At 47.7% G+C, this 19455-nt stretch overlaps 1 protein-coding gene across 1 annotated transcript in view; it reads left to right on the forward strand.

Moving 5' to 3' along the window:
- LOC144146747 (signal peptide peptidase-like 2B) overlaps positions 1-19455 on the forward strand; it is a 66200-nt gene that overhangs the window by 7092 nt on the left and 39653 nt on the right. Inside the window, exons 3-6 of the mRNA XM_077678671.1 lie at positions 5233-5412; positions 9847-9927; positions 14464-14615; positions 18323-18415. Coding sequence (XP_077534797.1) covers positions 5233-5412; positions 9847-9927; positions 14464-14615; positions 18323-18415 — 506 coding nt within the window. The remainder of the gene's footprint in view (positions 1-5232; positions 5413-9846; positions 9928-14463; positions 14616-18322; positions 18416-19455) is intronic.

Consider the following 19455-nt stretch of genomic DNA (forward strand, 5'->3'; position numbering starts at 1 on the left):
AAGGGCACCAATGCGTGCACATGTGAAATCTTCTTGACACCATTGGGAGATAGCTGTTTCCCGGGCAAGAATCCGGAGGGTCCTAGCTGCGTCCGTCCTAGACAATGGGATGAGTACAGTTGTCGCTGTTTGATGCGCCAGCCGGGCGGCAGCGTCCGCACTTTCGTTTCCGACAATGCCGCAGTGGCTCGGAAACCACTGTAAGGTGACATCATGACCCGCCCGGGCAGCACGGTCGTACACCATTCTTATTTCTGTCAGGAGCTGTTCGTGAGGTCCTCGGCACAGCGCTGACTGGAGTGACTGAAGTGCAGGCTTGGAATCACAGAAGATAGCCCATCGGCGGCACGAACTTTGCTCGATGGTGTGAAGAGCGCTACGGATGGCCGGAAGTTCTGTAGCCGTGGATGTTGTAAGATTGGCTATCTTGAATTTGCTGCACAGTGACAGTCGTGGTATAACAACAGCTCCGGCAGAACCCGACGATGTTACCGAGGCATCAGTGTATACATGGGTTCGGTCACTGTATGTCTCGTGCATGTACTTCAAAGCGAGCTGTTGCAGGGCCGGAATTGGAAGATCACGTTTTTTAGTCACTCCTGCAATATCTAGGCACACTCGGGGCTGCATCACACACCACAGCGGAACGAGCGGTCTCATCGCCGGCGTGTAGTTCGATGGAATGCTGGTGTTGTGGGCAGCTACTACCCTTGCGAATGACGCCCGGGGACGGGTCGCTGGTATTTCCGCGAGGTGATGATCAGGTAGACGGGCGAGGTGCCTGATATGTATCCTGAGTATTTCAACGTCCACAAAGGTTGACAAAGGGTGATTTCGAGCCAGGGCAATGGTCGCTGCTGTGGACGTACATCGTGCTAGGCCAAGACAGGTTCGCAGGGCCTGAGCTTGTATACCCTGAAGTGACCGAGTAGTTGTGCGGCACGCTCCAGAAAGGACAGGGGCACTGTATCGCAGACAGCCCAAGAACAGCGCGTTGTAGAGCTGTAACATCGACTTCAGTGGTGTTCCCCACGTCTTGCCGCCGATGAGTTTGAGCACATGCACCACTGCAGAGAGCCTCTTCTTTAGAACGTTAACATGAGCGCTCCAAGAAAGGCCTCTGTCGACAACACTGCCGAGAAACTTGTGATTTCTCACATAAGACACCCTTTCACCATTAATATACAAAGGGTATGCATACATAGGCTTTCGTGTAAACGGAAGCACGGCGCATTTGCTGCTGGATATTTCCAACCCTTGTCCGTGTAGATATGAGGTCGTCAAGTCTGCGGCATTTTGCAGTCGGGCGCGCACATGCCGACGAGTCACGCCATCTGCCCAAACACATATATCGTCGGCGTATATCGACACGTGAACCCTCCTTGGAAGGCGAGAAATCAAGCCAATTAGTGTAAGGTTGAACAGTGTAGGGCTCAGGACGCCTCCTTGGGGAACACCACGGTGAGTATAGTGAGCTGATGTCGGCCCATCTGCAGTCATAACAAAGAATGACCTCTCTGTTAGGTAGTTCCGTATCCACTGGTAGACCCGGCCACCGAGCCCCACAGCCTGCAGTACTTTAAGAATCGCATCGTGCTCCACGTTATCGTAGGCCTCTTTAACGTCGAGGAACAACGCAGCACATATCCGCTTCGCACTTTTCCGCTGCTGCACAAAAGTCACCAAATCGATAACGCAGTCAATGGATGAGCGTCAACGACGGAATCCAGCCATGGCATCAGGGTAGACATTGTAACGCTCCAGGAACCACTCCAGACGTGCGAAAATGATTTGCTCCATCAGCTTTCCAACGCAACTTGCAAGCGCAATTGGTCGGTATGCCATTGGATCCAGCATAGATTTTCCGGGATTCAGGAGCGGAACGAGGCGGCTGGTCTTCCATTTTTGAGGAACGGAACCATCACACCATAGGTCGTTGAAATATTCCGGCAAGGCTTGTCGGGCATCCTTGCCAAGGTGACGGAGAGCAGCGTATGTAACTCCATCAGGCCCAGGAGACGAAGATCGCTTGCATGCAGCCAATGCCGCCTGCAGTTCTTCCATGCTAAATGGAACGTCCATCATTGAATCCCGCGATGCAGGGATGTCACTGGCGAGCAGTAGCCCAGAAGGGCCTGCTCCACTGGCTATCCTCACTCAGAAGTCCTCGGCCACTCGAGCTCTCGGCGGTTCTGGTGAATAGCCAGGGCCTTCAATTGGGAGCGCTGCTGTACAGGAGTCATTAGCCCTTGCACAGTTTTCCATATCATCGACAAAGGCTTGCGAGGGTCCAGCGTGTCACAAAAAGATTTCCAACGTTGTACTTGCACTTGGGCAATGCGTCGCTGTGATCTTCTTTTGCGTTCGTCTGCAAATTCACAAATCTTCGAGACATTTCGCTCGCCGGTATCTGCGTTCGGCGCGGCGACGAACAGCACGAAGGCGTTCCAGCTCCACGTCAAACTCGGTCACTTTTGGAGACAGCCTGACGGAACGCTTGCAGGCTTGGAGTGTGCTTTCAATGACGGACTCTAGATTTTCAAGCTCATCGCTCCGGCAAATTTCGTCCATCCTTGATTGGAACTTCGACCAATCGGTTACCCGAATAACATTAGGATCGAAGGAACTTCGTAATCCATTTATCTTTAAATAGGTTGGAATGTGGTCGCTTCGACGAGTTTCTATGTCTGGGAACCACTGTGCACGGGCCGATAAACATCGTGACACAAACGTCAAGTCTAAACAACTGCCGTAGTTCGTTCCACGCAAATAAGTGGGGCTTCCGTCGTATAGTAGGCACAGCCCATGGTCTGAGGCAAAAGCTACTAAGCTCCGACCTCGCCTGTTGGTGTTTGGGCTTCCCCAAAGCATGTGGTGTGCATTGAAATCACCAGTAATTACCTATGGACCCGTTGTTGTGCTTAATATGTCATCCAGCCTCTTCCGTTGAAAGCGAGATGTCGGGTGTAGGTATACACCCACCAGAGTGAAAGTGAGCTGGCGCTTTCTGATGGTAAGACAGACGTACTCATTACCCCTGTAAGGTTGCACAAAATGGTGAACGTAGGACAGTTCACGCCTGATGAAGACTGCGACTTTGCTGGGCTCCCCTAGTGTGGCTGATAAAAAAAGTTCATAGCCAGATATCCGAATAGGTTTGGATATGTTCGGTTCGCAGATGACAAGTATAGGAATAGATTTCATAAAGACAAACTGGCGAAGATCTGAAATACGCGACATTAGTCCTCTGGCGTTCCACTGAAAAATGGAAGCCTCCTTGATATCCGTACTCAATGAAGAACGTGCGTTCTCCATGGTCCTTGCTTATCCGAGACTTGCAAGTACTGGATCCAGGGCCTCCAGTATCTGAAGTGCACTCAACGCAGAAGGTGTATTCAGACTGGTGAGCAATGTGCGAATGGCATTCATGAGGGACCTCAGGACCGCGACGACTTGCCGATCTGAAGACGAAGCCGGGGCGGAAGATCTCGTGACTGTCTTCAGTACTGAGCGTTGGGGCTCAGAAGGAGGTACACTCGGTGACAGCGGGGGCCATGCGTCAACCGGCGAGGTTTGTTGTACCTCGTTGCGACAACTCGGCGAATCCGGCGAGGCCGGAGGCTGCGGAGGCGGTGGGGGTGCCGGCGGCCTCGGGGGTAGCGGTGGTGTAAGTAGTTGAACTAGTGGCGGACCCGCTTGCGTAGAGGCGTTCGATGGAGAATGGCCAGCCTTGTTTGAAGATCTCCGGCGTCGAGACCGGTGACGCCGCCGCTGTCGTACCGTCGCCGCAGCCTCCTTGTGCGTGGAGTGGTCCCTCACCATCTGCTTCAAGACAGCCACCTCCCTCTTTATGCGTGGGCACTTCTTTGATGAGGCATCGTGAAGCACTGCGAAAACTATAGCTCTTGCCAGCACAGAGCAACAGTGCGTGATTTGCTCGTCGCTGCGGATACACCTTCCGTTTCTGCTTCGCTTTTGTGGCTTTTTTTAAGTGGCTATCAAATGCGTTTTATTCTGCAACTTAAGGAAAGCCGGCAAACAGCCGCTACACCGCTGTAATGAAGTCATTCAGCGGTCGAAGAACGCGAAAACCGGGAAGGAGAGAAAAATATTTTGAGCAAGATTCTATGTTATCTGACGAGGAGAGAGCAGTAATTTTTGGCTGAGGCACATTGCGACCCCATAATCTAATGTGTTGGTTGACTACTTTCTGCAAGCACTCAAGATTTAGAAAAAAGTTGAAAAAAGTGTTGCACGGTCGCTTTAGTTTGGCGAAGACAAAATATTTGGACAAAGAAACCTTCATTATGACTTTGTTTTTATGCCGACTTTAAAAGGAAATGAAAACGTTGCACAAAATTTAACAGAAAAAACACGCCTGCTTTTTTTCTTCGAACCCGTTTGAACCCGTTTGAACCGGTTCAAACCGGTTCGAACCGGAACGGAATGATGCTCTGGAACTGAACCCGAACCGAACCCGAAAGGCTTGAACCCGAACCCGAACCGAACCCGAAAAAATTCCGGTTCGACACCCTGCTTTAAATTCAGCAGTAAGGCGGTTTTGTGCAAACGGAGGGCGTTAACAGAGTTCTGGTTGTGGCGATACTCGGCAGCAAGTGCTACGCAATAACAAAACAGAAATTCACTAGAGAGGGTTGACCCACCTGTCTGCATAGGAAACGACAAAAAAAGAGCGGCAAATGTTTATAGCTTACATTTCGCGGTCAACGCCTGTGGAGAACGCGAACTTCCAGAGAGAAAGCAGCGCTTGCTGTTTATCAGCGGCTTCGGCAGTGCCCAGTGATGAAGTCGCTGATCTCGAACAACGCAAAAAAAGAAAGAAAGAAACATCCTTGGCAGCGTTTTCCTTTTAAATTTCCCAATTGTGCCACCATGATGCCGCAACCTCTGAGGACAGCATGGGACTTCTAGATAGTCACATTCATATGCCTGCGTCTGTTGTCGCCCAAAAAGAGAATACAACTGTCTTCACCTTGAACTCGACTCGTATAGGCAGTTTTAATCAATTTGCGAGTGCAGCACTTTTAGTACCACTTCGTTGTCGGTGTACAACATCGAAATAGTTAGTTTAGGAAAAGAAACGCCCCACATATCCGTCAACAGACGACATAGTCTGCGCAGCAGCACGGGTTTGTTAGATGGAAGAGATGATTTACTTCTCACAACCAATGTCGGTGAGAGTGATCTTTGACGTTCTGGTGGCGCGTGCAGGAGTACCATCCGTTCCTGAACGCACTGAACGACACCGAGTGCGAGTACGAGCGGCGCAGCTTCGAGGGAAAGGTGGTTCTTCTGGACCGCTGCGCCAACACCACCAACGACCAGCTCATCGAGCAGGCCAAGAGCGCCAAGGCGGCAGCCATCGTGGTATCCATCGACGCCAAGAAAGTGGTGAGACGGCGGTTTCGTTTCGCAGGCCCCATGAGCGTTAACGCCACAGTTGTGCTGTCGTCCATTGATCGTTCATGTTCAACGCGCAGACGTTACACCCGGGCTGTGAGACGCGCCGTAGTGGAAGAGGGCTCCGAATTAATTTCAACCACCTGAGGGGACCTTTACCGCGCGCCGAAATCTCGGACACACGGGTGTTTTTGCTTTTCGCCTTCATCAGAAAAGTGGCCGCCGCGGCCAGGGAATCGAACCGGCCACCTTGGTCTCAGCAGCACCATGCTTTTGCCACTGAGCCACTGCGGCGAGTAGCGTTGTGAACCACGCCAATCTTATGTCACCGCCGCCGACGAAGAGCCATCATTGTCAGGGTTAAAAATTAAGTGCAATGACTTCACGTATCAGAATTCGCTTTCCTTAGGGCTCGTTTTGGCATGTGAGCCTGCATAGCCGCACAGCGTAGGGCCCATAGTTCGTTTTATTGCAAACAGCGAAATTCGCTGCTTCATTTCTGCTGTTTTTCTGTCAGCGTCGTCGCAAACTCAGGGCCAGCACATGGGGAACGAGGTGAGAGTTCAGGTCGGAAAGTGAAACTTGTGGGTTTGTTTACATGCAAGCCATATGTACCCCATGAGGGGGAAAAACGGGATGGTGAGAACATTTCACGTGCGCGCGGCGAACACGGCTCTCAATTTCACGCTTTCTCTTACAAAGGGGGCACGCTCTTGAAAACAACGACTTAGGATATCCACGCATCTACGCGAGAGAAAAGAAGAAAAGTGATTATAAGATGTCACTTCATTAATAACCTGTATTCGAGGGACCACGCAATGAGGTTGGTAGAAAATGTAGCTGCTGTATTTTTCTCCGCCAGCCATGCAGTGTACAAACTGCATAATGGCTCCGCTAAAAGAAAAAGAAACGAGCCCTGTATCTCTCCTAACCCTCCACTAAAAACGATTGCCCCTACTTATTGCGGCAGTAGAGAAATGGGTAGCTAGCGGCACATAAAATCCCACCATCCTGACCATATAGGCCTCACCTGGTTAGACTACCAGTTACACCACTTGGGCTGGTTATGCAGGCAGCTACTTTTCTGCACCGCTGGAAGGAACCTCACCGAGGGTACGCTGTGACTGAACGAATCGCCAAACTCTACCGACTCAGCGAGAATAGCGAAATACTAAAGGTACACAGGACTGCGTTACTAACATCGGAAAAGCGGCACATCGCCACTATGGTGGCGCTACCGCACAATGCGCAGTTTTTCCACACCGTCGCAGTAACTCACGGATGCGAGGTCTATCCGCGCATCCCACCTACCAAAACAGACGGTGCGTTGGGCTGCCATTGCTCGTCTAGTTGATTCCGGTGCACCCTGCCGGCGTGTTCAGCTTCAGGGTTAACAGCTTTTAGGCAGCTCTTGGGGGGACCACATTGCTGTAGGCAATGCAGCAGGGAACGAAGTTTAGGTAATATAATCACGCGCACGAAGTTCACTCACGATGTGGGAACGAAGCAGCCTCTATCAGATTCGCCGATTGGTTATGTCGTGCGTACTGCTTTCAATAAGCGAGAGCACAAGTTCCCATCTTCTACTTTGTCATCGGTAGCGCTTCTAAAGAGGAATTCTGAGTTGCGTCCATTTATTTTGCGTCCATTTAGATGTTGACGTAGCGGCACTTGCCCAGAAACAGACACCCAGCCTTGCTTATGCCGCCTGACTGCCTCACATCCGGTTGTCTGTTTTCAGCCAATCAGGGATAGGTCGAAATAGGCACATTGGAATGGGAAAATGAGAATGCCGCCTTTTTTAATCCATGCTAATACCGTAAAAGCTCGTTAATTCGAACTCGATTACTTCGAACTTAGAGTTACTTCGAACTGACGCCCTAGTCCCTGGCACAATCCTGTATAATTTAAGGGAAAGGGTGTGGATTCCTGATAATTCAAACTCGGCGATATCCAGAATGGTTAATTTGAACTGGGATCCCTTGGTTTCCATCGCTCCTCGTAAACGACGTGGCCAAGCGTGGTTATAATGTGTTTCAAATCCAAACAAACCAAATTTACTAGAGATGCAACACAATGAGACCGAAAAACAACAGCGCAGCGCTCTCCCTATATATGTATAAGCTGGTGCGATAGCTTATTTCGCTGCAATGGCACATGCTGTTGCAGGTTTCTCTTTGTACCTCGGTCGCTGGTATGGGCCTGTGATCAGGTGGCTTGTGCAAGAAACGTGTTTGCGCCTAAATGGCGATAAGCAGTCCAGAGGTGGCTTTTTTGGGTTCTGCCTGCGCAGTATGGCGCGATGTCTATTCATTATAGCGCCCACCCAGAATTCTTACTCCGCTTAATTCGAACAATTTTATGGTCCTCTTCGAGTTCGAATTAACGAGCGTTTACGGTATCTACATACTGCGGTCCACGTGAACTGCGTACGCTCTCTCGGTGCGTGCCGAGAGTTGGAGTCCCCGCCAGAAACTTCGTGGCTGTCATTACACAGGATCTCGTAAACGCGCGAGCGATAGTTTGCGGCAGAGGTAGCGGCAATGCAATGTTACGGTGCGACTTCGATGTCTGATCACGACTAAGGTTGGCATGACGTGGAGCAGCAGCGGGGCTCATTTGGGAGATGCGTTGTGTTGTTTACCGTTATCCCAAGGAGAGTGGCGGTCGCCTTTTCACAGACCTGGCTGCCATGTCACCGACAATTGCAATGACAGGACCCTTCCATGCAGGCATGCTGCACTTAAAGGGGCCATGAAGGCGAAATACAACTCTGTTAAGCTTGAAATAACCTTTGAAATAGTCTTGGAAGAAAGCCCTGAGTAACTATTCTAGCCACTGGAGGCGCTTTTTTTATGGCAATCATGCTAATCATTTTTTATGGTAATCGTCACGTTCAAAGCACCACTTTAAAAGCAGGGCGAACACTTAATATCATTAAACAGAACTTTAGGCACGTGCCGCTAGATGGCAAGAGAACAGTACTAAATAAATTTATTGCGCTAAAAGTGGGGACACGGACGAAGTGAGCACAGACACACACGGCGCACTTCGTCCGTGTCTCCCTTTTTTAGCGCAATCAATTTATGTAGCAATGCAGTACCAACGTGCACAGGACGGCACCCTTATCAAGAGAACAGTTTACCTAAGCAACGTTCGCCCGATTCTCGAATACGCGTCTGTTGTGTGGGACCCGCATACAGGAGTTCTTGTCAGTAGCTTAGAAGCGATGCAGAAACGTGCGGTCCGATTCATAACCGGAATTTACTCATTTACAAGCAGCGTCACAGAAATAAAACGGCACATACGTTTGGAAGATCTCGTTGCTTCCCGCCTCGCTTTCCTTCGAGGTTGTGTCTTCAATCGCACACCACTAAACAGAGACTTATCTACAATCACCAACATACATATCCGGGCGCCGCGACTACTTACTTAATGTAAAAGAAATATGCGCGCGCACCACCACATACACAAACTCCTTTTTTCCCCGTACAATACGCGAATCGAACCTCCAGCCTCCTGAACTAATTGAAGTTGCTTCTGATGTAGCCTTCCCCGCTGTTCTCCAAGAATATGTTTGTAGATAAAAATGTACTCGCCATTTGAAACTTTCTTCGCTGTTTATGCTTTGCAATGTCAGGCAGTGTGCTGTGTTAAGGAACGTATCTTGTTACTTGGGCGAAACTTTGTTCCTTAGTGCTGTCTCATGCGCTCCCTCAGAATGTACCACATGTATGTTTAGTATTGTACTCACGGTCTGAAGTGTTAGGCTTACTAATTTAAACCTTGTATGTTTTCTTACAATTGATTTTTTCCCATTCAACCATGTAAAGAGTGTGCAATCGTGTATTTTGTATCGATTACTTGTCCTCCCTATTATAATGCCCAAAGGTCGAAGTAGGTATGTAAATAAATAAAATAAATTGAAATATTGAAGAATGTACCATTTTAGCGCAAGTGTTACGTAATATTGGCAGGGGTAACGCCATGCGGGCCACCAATTAAAAGCCTAGTTCGCGTGTTAGCATTCAAGTGGCACGACCAAACGATGCTGGAGCCCCCTAGAATCGCTTAATTATATCTCTGTACGGTAGCGTTGGTTGATGGCTTTCGATCGCGGAAAGAAGATTCTGTGAAGTTATTGTGGAGAAACGGGGTGTCCGAACTACTCCTTCGGATTTATTTAATAATCTCAAAATTTTTTTAAGCTTGCGGTAAAATTGTTGTCATTAGACAAAGGTTTATTTCCAATCAACCAGACTTATTTTGTCTTCATGGTTCATTAAAACGGCTGGTTCGGCAGCTTCTGAACTAAAAGTTTGGTATCGTCGTTAGCTGTGTCGTGAAAAGTTGTTTCCTTACAGTCTGCTGCTTGCGCGAACCTTAACAGTTCGCTTTGCCAAGGTTTTGTTTTCTTTATTTCAGGACTCAGAAACCAGGACAAACATAAAGAAACTCGACATTGTGGTTGCCTTCGTAAGCAACACGTCTGCACGCAAGATCTCCGTGAGTGTTTCCGAATTTGCTCCCTTTGGTTGGAATGTTCCTTTTCTAAACGACGGGATGTTAGAGGATCTGAACGGGCTACCTGTTCGAAAATGTTTACGGCAACAACAAATGTAGAAGCATATGAGTAAAAGGTAGTGCCAATCCTTATGATATGACGTGACCGTAGTTCTCATGGAGCCTACAGTGGCCCGATTCTCTTTGTGGAAATGCAGGTACATGAACTTTTCTATAAACATCGTTGTCGAGCCTTATATGCAATGGTATGGCATCGAATTAGCTGAACAAAACGTTATATTCTTACCGAATATGTATGATAAATCAGGATACCATGTTTTTCGAGCACCCGGATTGAATAGAAGCCTCTTTTCAAAGGATACCCGCAACTGGGAATTTCATGGATACGAAACTTCATTTACTGGGTTTTAACAGTGCTGTTATAGCACTAAATATGACGGAATTCTTTGCTTCCAACATGTCACGCTCTCTGGAAAACGCTTCTCCGTCGCACTAAAACCGGTACAACTATAAAAAAAAATTATGAAAATAAACACAGGATCTAAGGCCTTCCCATTTTGATACAAGACGGCTAAAATAGCCCCTACAGACACGTCTTCCCAGCAAGGCATTTTAGTTTCTAGATGAAGCCGACTTTAAAAACATTGGCGTGAGCTTGGTATTTGTAACCCTGCTTTCCACATTACATGTTGCGCAGTGAAGCAGTCACATCTGCGGAGGGAGTATGTACTGAAACCTGGATGTAACGAACCTCTACTTAACGAATTCCTGGATTTAACGAAAATTTTCAATTCCACATTGTCAGCCCCATTGAAGCCCACGTGTTTGCGACCTCTATGTTACGAAGGCATTGCGACAGTTAACCTTGATGTAACGAACGCGCTAAGCTGATGAGGCATTGCTATTTGCACTTTCACTGAAATATAGGACGGGGAATTCTAATAATTTAGTGAATATTAGCGCTACTGTAAGCACCCAGCAGCTAAAAAACGTCCAGAATTGCCTAAAAACGAAATTCGTAATGATGATGGGATGATTATGATGATGAACGGAGCGGCTAGCGCCATCCCGTGGCTAACGTAGCAGACCCTTCAGGTTTTGCTTGTTTGGCATGACACCAGGCAGAAAGAGTAACACACACTTCCTTTTTTCTTCCACCCGCACCGCAAACCACCATTCGAGTGCAGTGTGAGTGCGGTGTCGTTTCGAGACAAATTTTGGAGTGCTACGACTGCCTGTCGGTGTGTTGTCGCGCGTCTCCACTGATATCTGTGGTGTCGGTTTGTCGGTAATGAGTTCTGCTTCCAGAAAACGAAACGTTTTGTCTTTTCAAGACAAGCTCGCAATTTTAAATGCGGTATCAGCCGGCGAGAAAGAAGAACGCCGCGCCGTCGCGCCCAGTACATATACCAGCGAGTAACTTCTTCCCAACATTTTTGAGAGCGGAAAGGAGCATCAAGTTCTAGATTAAGTTTTGTTCTTGAAAAGTGTTGACGCACCGAAAAGTGTCAAAAGGAAAAGCGATACTTAAGTTTGTGAACAGGGGCAAGGGAGCTCGCTTCCTTGAGGCATTGTGTGGGGCCTCAGCTTGTAAGAAAGCCGCAGGAAGAAATCACGCAGTTTTTCACTGAAATAAATCCTTCAATGGTGAGCTCTCCTTCGCTGATGCGTGACATTTTGTTTATTTTCGGCTTCATTTACTCAAAACCGGCATGTAACGAAAAATTGCGAACTTTTGTTAACTTCGCTACCTCCAGGTTTAACAAACCTGGATGTAGCGAAGTTGACGAAAGGTCACAATTTTTAGTTACATCCAGCCTTTCGTCACATGCAGGTTTCGAAAGGCTCACGGAAATGAAGCAGAAACAAAGTCAAAATGCTAGACATCAATTAAGGTCAACTCAGCCTTCATGAATTTATTTCACAGCGAAAAACTGCGTGAGTAGCGCGTCCTGCTTTCGCACGAGCTTAGGCATGTAACGAATATAATATATTTATTCCTCAATACATTCCTCAATATATTCCTCAGCACATATTTCCTCAATTTACTCACTTTGTTAATTACTGAGTTCGTGATTACGCGTACTTCACTGTTTTGCTCATTGTGATTCGTGATTGCCCGTCCTGCTTGGACCACGTGTTGTGGTCTGCAGTATGAAATAAATAACAAATAATATTAATATACACGGCGCTCCAAAGAAGCGAGATCACTTACCCCCGTATTAACAAACGTAACTTAGGTATCACTTTTCCTTTTTGACGCCTTTCGGCGCATTAACGCGGTACAAGAACCAAACTTACGCTGAAAGGGTGCCTTTTATTGATAACTTGATGCTGTTTATTGCACTCAAGATTGTTGAAAGGGTGCTAGCTGGGAGACTATAGCAGGCGAAAACATTCTTCTTTCTCACCAGCGGACTCGGCATTTAAAATTGTGCGCATTTCCTGAAAAGATACAACTTTTCGTTTTGTGGCAGCAGCACCCTTCACCCACGAATCGATACTACTGCAGATAGAAGTGGAGACGCGCGACTACACGCCGACAGGACCGCCTAGCACATCAAAGCTTAAATTTGGAACTGAAACCGCACTCACACGAGGAAACGCACGGTACTTTGCGGTGCGGGCGAAAAAAAAAACGGGAGGGGTAATGACTCTTGCCAGCTGGTGTAGTGTCACGCTACACAAGAAAAACCAGAAGCGACTGCTACGTTAGCTACGGGATGGCGTTAGCCCCTCCGTTCATCATCGTCATCATCATCACGCATTTCGTGTTTAAGCGATTTCTGACGTTTTCATTGCTGCTGCATCCTTACGGTAGTGCTAGTATTCGCTAAGTTAGCTAATTTCTCCGGCTCATTTTTCAGTAAATGTGCAAAAAACAATGACTGATGAGCTTGCAGATTTCGTTGCATCAAGGTTACCTGCCGCGACGTTTCGTTACAGTAAAGCCCACTTATATAGAACACGGATATATCGAATTATTGCCTATATCGAACTTTTGTATAATTCGGGTAAAAATGACATGCATTTAAAACCTTTTATATCGAATGCGATTTTGTTCACAATCAATATACAGTCTCGTCCACTTATAAAAATATCCAAGTGCCAATGAGATCCCATCGTTATAACCGATAATTGTTATAAGCGGGTTGCAAAATAAAAACACGGAACATAGCTCAAAACATTTTATTGGCGTGCCAGCACGGTCGTACTACTACTAATTTGCGGAAAAAAATCCACAGTCGCTCCCCTTTGTTTGCCGCGTGTGCAGCTAGCGCAAATCTTTTCCAAGAGCATCAATAGGTGCTTCACCTACCTGAGGTAAATGTCCTTCGCGGAGACAAAGTCCCCGATGGACTGTGTCACGCATTGGGCCTCCTACGAAGACACTACCTGAGTAGGCTGCGCAACCGCGCCATTACAGTCATCACTGTTGCACTTTTTGTGCACAATATAACCGGATTCAATCCTTATATCCGATATCGTGGCACTGGAGCATTTTATTAAGCGGTTTATTTTACCATGGAAAGAAAAAAAAAAGTTGACGGGGCTATAGCTGTTCATCGTTATATCCGATATATTGTTATAAACGGTATCGTTATAACTGGACTCGACTGTACTTCCGCGCGGGATTTTTCGCTCTGCTTAGGCATGCGACAGGCTTTCCCGCAATACATCGGCGCGCATCGGTGTCGCGGGTGTCGCTTGCGACTCGCGCGCGAGCTCGGGGGCGTCCAAACCGACCGTCGCAGAGTGGACCAGCTCCACGCATGCATGCCGTTGGAGCCGAAAGCGCCACATTGCGCACTGCGGGCTGCGCCACTCGCTCCCCACAGTTGCTCGGTTCCCTGGGTTCGCCGTTATTCGCTTGAATCCATGCTTGTCTCCGCTCTGTCGAAGACGCCGAGGACTCCGTACCGCTTCCGAGCACGAGCGAAGCCGTGGCATCCGTGGCCCTGCTACGGCGATGCTGCAGTGCCATTGCGGGCAGTGGTCTTGTGCTTGTCGACTGTTCAGATACCGTGGAGCGAGCAGTCACCGGCAACGCGTTGCACTCCAAGAAGCAGGCTGCACTCCCGCAGTTCTTCCGCCCCAATCAATTATTGTTTTCTTTCCGAGAAAGGGTCGTATCAATAGTGAACTGCAGGGTGGTAAGAGCTCAGCGTTATCTCGTGACTCCGTCGGCAAGATTGCTCTCATATAAGTTTTTTTTTTTGCTTCACTTTCTACTATATCGAATTTTTGCTATATCGAACTATTCTGCAATCCTCGCTCTGTTCGATATAAGCGGGCTTTACTGTACGTACAGGTCACAAACACATCGGCTTCAAGGGGGGTAACAATAGGGATTCAAAAACTTCGTTAAATCTAGTAATTTGTTACATACAGGTTCGTTACATTTATTGGTACTCTACATCTGATTAGTGTAGAAGTTTGCAGAAGAGAACCCGGAAATATGCGAAGAAGTCGGGGACAATATCTAAGGTCAATTTTTTTTCTTCTGTCCTTCGGCAGCGATACGAGCAGAAACACAACGAGAGCGCCCTCATGGCGAAGCTCATCGCGACGTCGTCCTCGTTCGACGGCAGCTTCTTCGCAATCTGGATCATCGCCATGGGAACTGTGATGACGGGATCGTATTGGTCTGGTGTATCCCAACATGCGGCGTAAGTTTAACGCTCGTACGTTATGATTGCACATTTATAAGGCGAAGACATGAGACTTTTATGTTTCATGGAACGCGTCAGGCACGCAAGAATTGTTTTAAAGTACACAATGTCATAGCACACAAAAATCAAACAAACAAACTCAGCGCAAGGAGTGCACGAAGCAAAACACTTTATTTTGGACTTTGCGATTCCCAATACGTCCTACTTAATTAGCAGAACGAAACTTGGGATGAGTAAAGTTTTATTCTGTCGGACAAAATGCCGCTGTGCGTTTCCCTCCGCCGTCGTAAAGATATTAGAGTCTGCCTAACACACCAACCCATGCCACCCGAACGCGGAAGACAGCAGTCGGGTAGCATCGGGCCCTGCGGCGTCCATGTTTATATCTTCCCCAAGCGCAACGGTCACGTCAGCGGTGCAAGCGCGAGCCAGGCTGCGCTTGCACAGCCCCAGCACCCAGTAACCCCTCCCTCCTCCCCCCCCTTTCCCCCCCCCCCCTCACGCCCGTCCGTGTAGGCACACCGGACAGGGGTAGCGGTGATGGGCGCGCGCGTGCATAGACGTGAAAGACACCGGTGGAAACGTCGCACCGGCATCCCTTCACACTGGTCGGGAAAAAACTGCGATAACTTCACTACACGAACGCTCGGAGAAGACGGCACAAAACGCTAGCTCTTCGGGGGAACATTTTCGTGGTACGCGGATTTGTCCGCACAGACGCTATGTTGAAACCCAGACATATACATTTTCGCTGTAAAAAAGTGGATGTTGCGCGAGCCGGGGACCGTTAGCCAGGGAGAGTGAGGCGGAGGTCGCGTGCCAGGAAAGGGGCCAAACCGTGGGTGAGGAGGGCTGGAAAGAGCTCGGAAAAAGGGCGGCGCAGAACGCGCCGGGAGAGGGAAACAGCTGAGTCAAGGGAGGGTAGGCCGCGGCCCCACGTGCGAAACAAGACTCATTGAGAGGGGAAGATGGAAACTACAGTGAACTAGAATGCTTGTGGGTATTCCAGTTCACTGTAATGGAAACGGTGGCGAATATGATGCTCCCGGCGGTGGCTGGCAAGCGGAACGAGCTTCGGTACAGGGGAGTGGCCAAGTGCTTACTGTTCAGCGCTTTTTTTTTTTCGGACTTTTTTTTCTGGCGTCCTTGCAATTTGTAGATTTAGAACTCCAAATTCAAAGTGAGCCTTACGTACACGGAGTACAAGCGCAGCTCTGTATAATCAGTCTCGAACTACACGTCGAGCCACTCGAAACTAGTGAAACGGAGAATCGCCGCCTCCTGCCTGCGCTCTGCCCTTGCAAAATTTTGTTCACCTGAGCATAGTTTTTCCCCCTGGGAAAGCCGGCCTTGATGTGCGAGACTTTAGAAATTTGTTCTTTCCCCTGTGTGTAAAAAAAGGCATAATAAGAATAAGAAGACGGGTGGTACCAATATGAGAGGGAAAATCGCTTACATTATGCGATATCTGATATCCGATGACTAGGTGTTGTCTTTAGACTTCCATTAAGAGCTTGTATCGCTGAAATTGGGAATTACGCTTTTTTTCAGGAACAGTAGCAAGCCAGGAAAGCGCCGTGGCAAATCGACTATGGGAACTGACGAGTGGCGCGAATATTGGGCCTCCTTGGTTATCAGTGCCGGGCAGTCCGGGAACTGCCCGTGACGCGATCCGTCGATCAATATCCTCGTGTATTTCTACGCGGCGTTACTTTAAGGGCAGCCTTGGGACTGCGCCTCAGCGCTATCCGGGACTGATTAATCGAGGCTGCCCGTTGTCACGCTACAAACATCAGTTACCTCCCCAGGGATATGCGTGAACAGTTGGAAAGGCCACTAGCATCACCAAGTAGCCTGAACAGTTGTCGACAAGTTCCCTTCTTCGCAATCCTTTTCATTTGCTGTGACGATATGAATTTTTGTAACACGGAACCAAAGTGCACGCTGTTGTAAGCTGCTTGCGAATGGTCCCCGGGGGATTTAGGACTGTGATTAGAGCTTCAAAAACACACGCAACGACAATAAAAGTCAACAATCGGCAACCACAATCAAAAAAAGAAATTATGCTTAGAGATACATCTCGGTAATGTCCGCCATTTTCTTTGATTATTACTCTAACTGTAAAAATCCAGTCATTGAAATTAATTTCTGATTTGTCATTGATGCCCTGCTTGATAAAATAGGAGCCATTCCACTCTGTGGAGTTCGACGGCCAACGAAGCTAGTTGACACATGGCATAGACGTTAAACGTAATTTAGGCAGAAGGTATGACCAAAATTTATTGTTCGCTTCCACTTTATTGCACCTGCCCTTACTCTCCACCCAACCCCTCTCCTTACCCCTCGGGTACTAATGAACAAGGGATTACCGTATTTACTCGCATAACCTGAAGTTCGTCGTCAAAATACGATATTTTTTAGTTTCCGCGCAATGAACGCACCCTGCACTTGCCGGAGCAGTACGTCGTATGTGTGCCAAGTCTAGCTCACAATGATCGTGCTTAGCTCTGTTTCCTTTCCTTTCAAAGCGCACATGACTACGTTGTCGCCGCAGACTTGAAGGTATTAGCGATATCGCCAAGCATGCGTTCAATATTGACGAGGAAGAAATTTCTCTCATTAAATGAGCATAATGTACTCGCAAGACAAAGAAAAAAACGCGCTCAGCTAACTGAGTCAGCCCCCATGTTTCTTTTCATGTCCCGAGATTTGACATTGGCACCCACGTATTCGTCGCCCTGTTGTAACTTCGAAGCAAACTCGTTCCAGCGCGTTCCGTAATTCATGGAAACACTGCATTTTGCCTCACTTCGCAAAGCGGGGGGAGGCGGTGTGCGGAGTTTTAATTGTTTTGCTTTGTCATTTTTATTATGTTCGTGAGACCTATCGCAAATTTCGACCCGCAATTTGCTTGCCTTTTTGTGCTCAAAAGTTTTTCGCGAAACATTTGCCCAGCGTAATGAACGCACCCCTAAATTTGCATAAAAATGTTTGGAAAAAAGTGCGATCATTACACGAGTAAATACGGCAAACGCTTTATCTGAGCTAATGCACGAGGCTCTTGTTTGACCTTAGCTAAGCTTGACCCTTTCTTTTTCCCTTTATTTAACTTTTCGCATCCGTTATAGTGCAAGAAATATAAGATTAAGCGCTTACATTGCGCAAACAAACTAGAGACTGGCTTGAAGAATAAATTGATGGAACGATGCGTTTTCGTCGTTTTACTTGGAGCAGCAGGAGTTTGATGCGGACGAGTTGGTGGAGCATGCTGAAGAAACAATAGCGCAAGAGACAGGACCGCGAAACGCAGAAAAACAGAGGGCGCGAAATTCCAACTAAAATTTATTTGAAGGAACAAAGGTTCTTATGCATTGGAAAGGGATTGCACCGCAGCCGGGTCATGATATTTTCTATTGTATCCAAAAGGCTATCTCCTTATCGGAAAATCCACTATGCTACAGAAGCGGAGCTAATCTACGTGTCCTCCACACTGGCAATATGGAAAACGTCCAGTCTCTGCCTTCGCCTAGCAGCCAACAACACTTTGTTTTTACGGAAGCAGCGGCACGCGACAACTACGCGCAAGTTGCGCGTACGCTACACAAATTTGCTTTTAAAATGGACATTTTCTGTGTAAAAATGTGCTTATTGAATTTGATGAATTGGAGATACCCGAGTGACTCATGACGCTGCATTGTTTACAGGTATGCGCCGAAATCTTCTCCGAAGTCTGAAAAGAAACCGTCACGGGCCAGCAGGGCCAAGGAGAAGACGGCGGGTGAAGACGACGCCAATCCGTATGTCTTTTTTTAGGGGAGAGGGGTGCTTACACTATCTGCCTAGCTATAACTAATAAGGTCTAAATCATAGAGCGTGCGCAGTCTTGGCGTACATACGCACTCAACTGAGTGCAAGAAACGAGGTTCCATAAACCAGGTTACGCTCTTAAGATAGCTATACAGAAACCGTTTCGTTTAGAGCGGCTTCATTGGAATAAAAGTGAAAAATAGCGCATTCAGTTGCACGATGAGACAGGCTGCACATTGGCCTCTAAGCTATAGATATACATAGCAAGATACACATAAACACGACTCCAATACGCCCAAACTGGACATACACAAAACATTGACATGACGGCAATGTCAAGTCAATTTTCCGAAACATGCATGCTTTAAAATCGCGGGCTAGCTCCACTAACGTGAAACCTGGGGAGGGCTGAAGCATGCAGTGTATAAATATTCTTGGCGTCTTGGCGTTTTTGCCAACGGAGAGAAAAGCGTTAGGTGGTAGAGGTGTACAATTTTGCTGTAAAAGTATCTTGACTTTGAAGCACGAAGCTCTCTAGTGCGAGGCGTAAACGAGTGTCCCAGTGTTTTTTAATACGCGTTACGCTCTAGCGTGAGGCATGAACGAGTTTCCCTGTGTTTTAGTTCCGTGAATCCATGAGACGACGATTACAACTACGACGACAGGAGACGCCAACAGCCCCAGCCCCTAACGGGCTTCGATCCTTAAAAATTAAACCCAGCTCCACTCAGTGGGAAATCAGCTGAAACAGTGGATTTGTGTGTTCTCTTTGAACATATCTGTCTAGTTTCCGCTTCTTTCTTGTGCGTGATGTTACAGTCGTCTTAGCAGCTCATCACAATATCATTTGTTTTTGCATAGCTGCGGTAAAACAGCAGCCGTTTTCTGTAACTATACTCACTCTATAAATGGCCATATATTGCCAGCACACTTTAATTATTCAAAGTTAACAACTTCACTGCGGACAATGGCAAGGGAATGAAAATAGGCGTAATGGTAGAGTCGTTCTAGCGGCAAATTTTCATACAAT

The sequence above is a fragment of the Haemaphysalis longicornis genome, unplaced genomic scaffold, assembly GCF_048455015.1.
Source record: "Haemaphysalis longicornis isolate Haplotype H1 unplaced genomic scaffold, Haemaphysalis longicornis Haplotype H1 scaffold_7, whole genome shotgun sequence".
NCBI lineage: Eukaryota > Metazoa > Arthropoda > Arachnida > Ixodida > Ixodidae > Haemaphysalis > Haemaphysalis longicornis.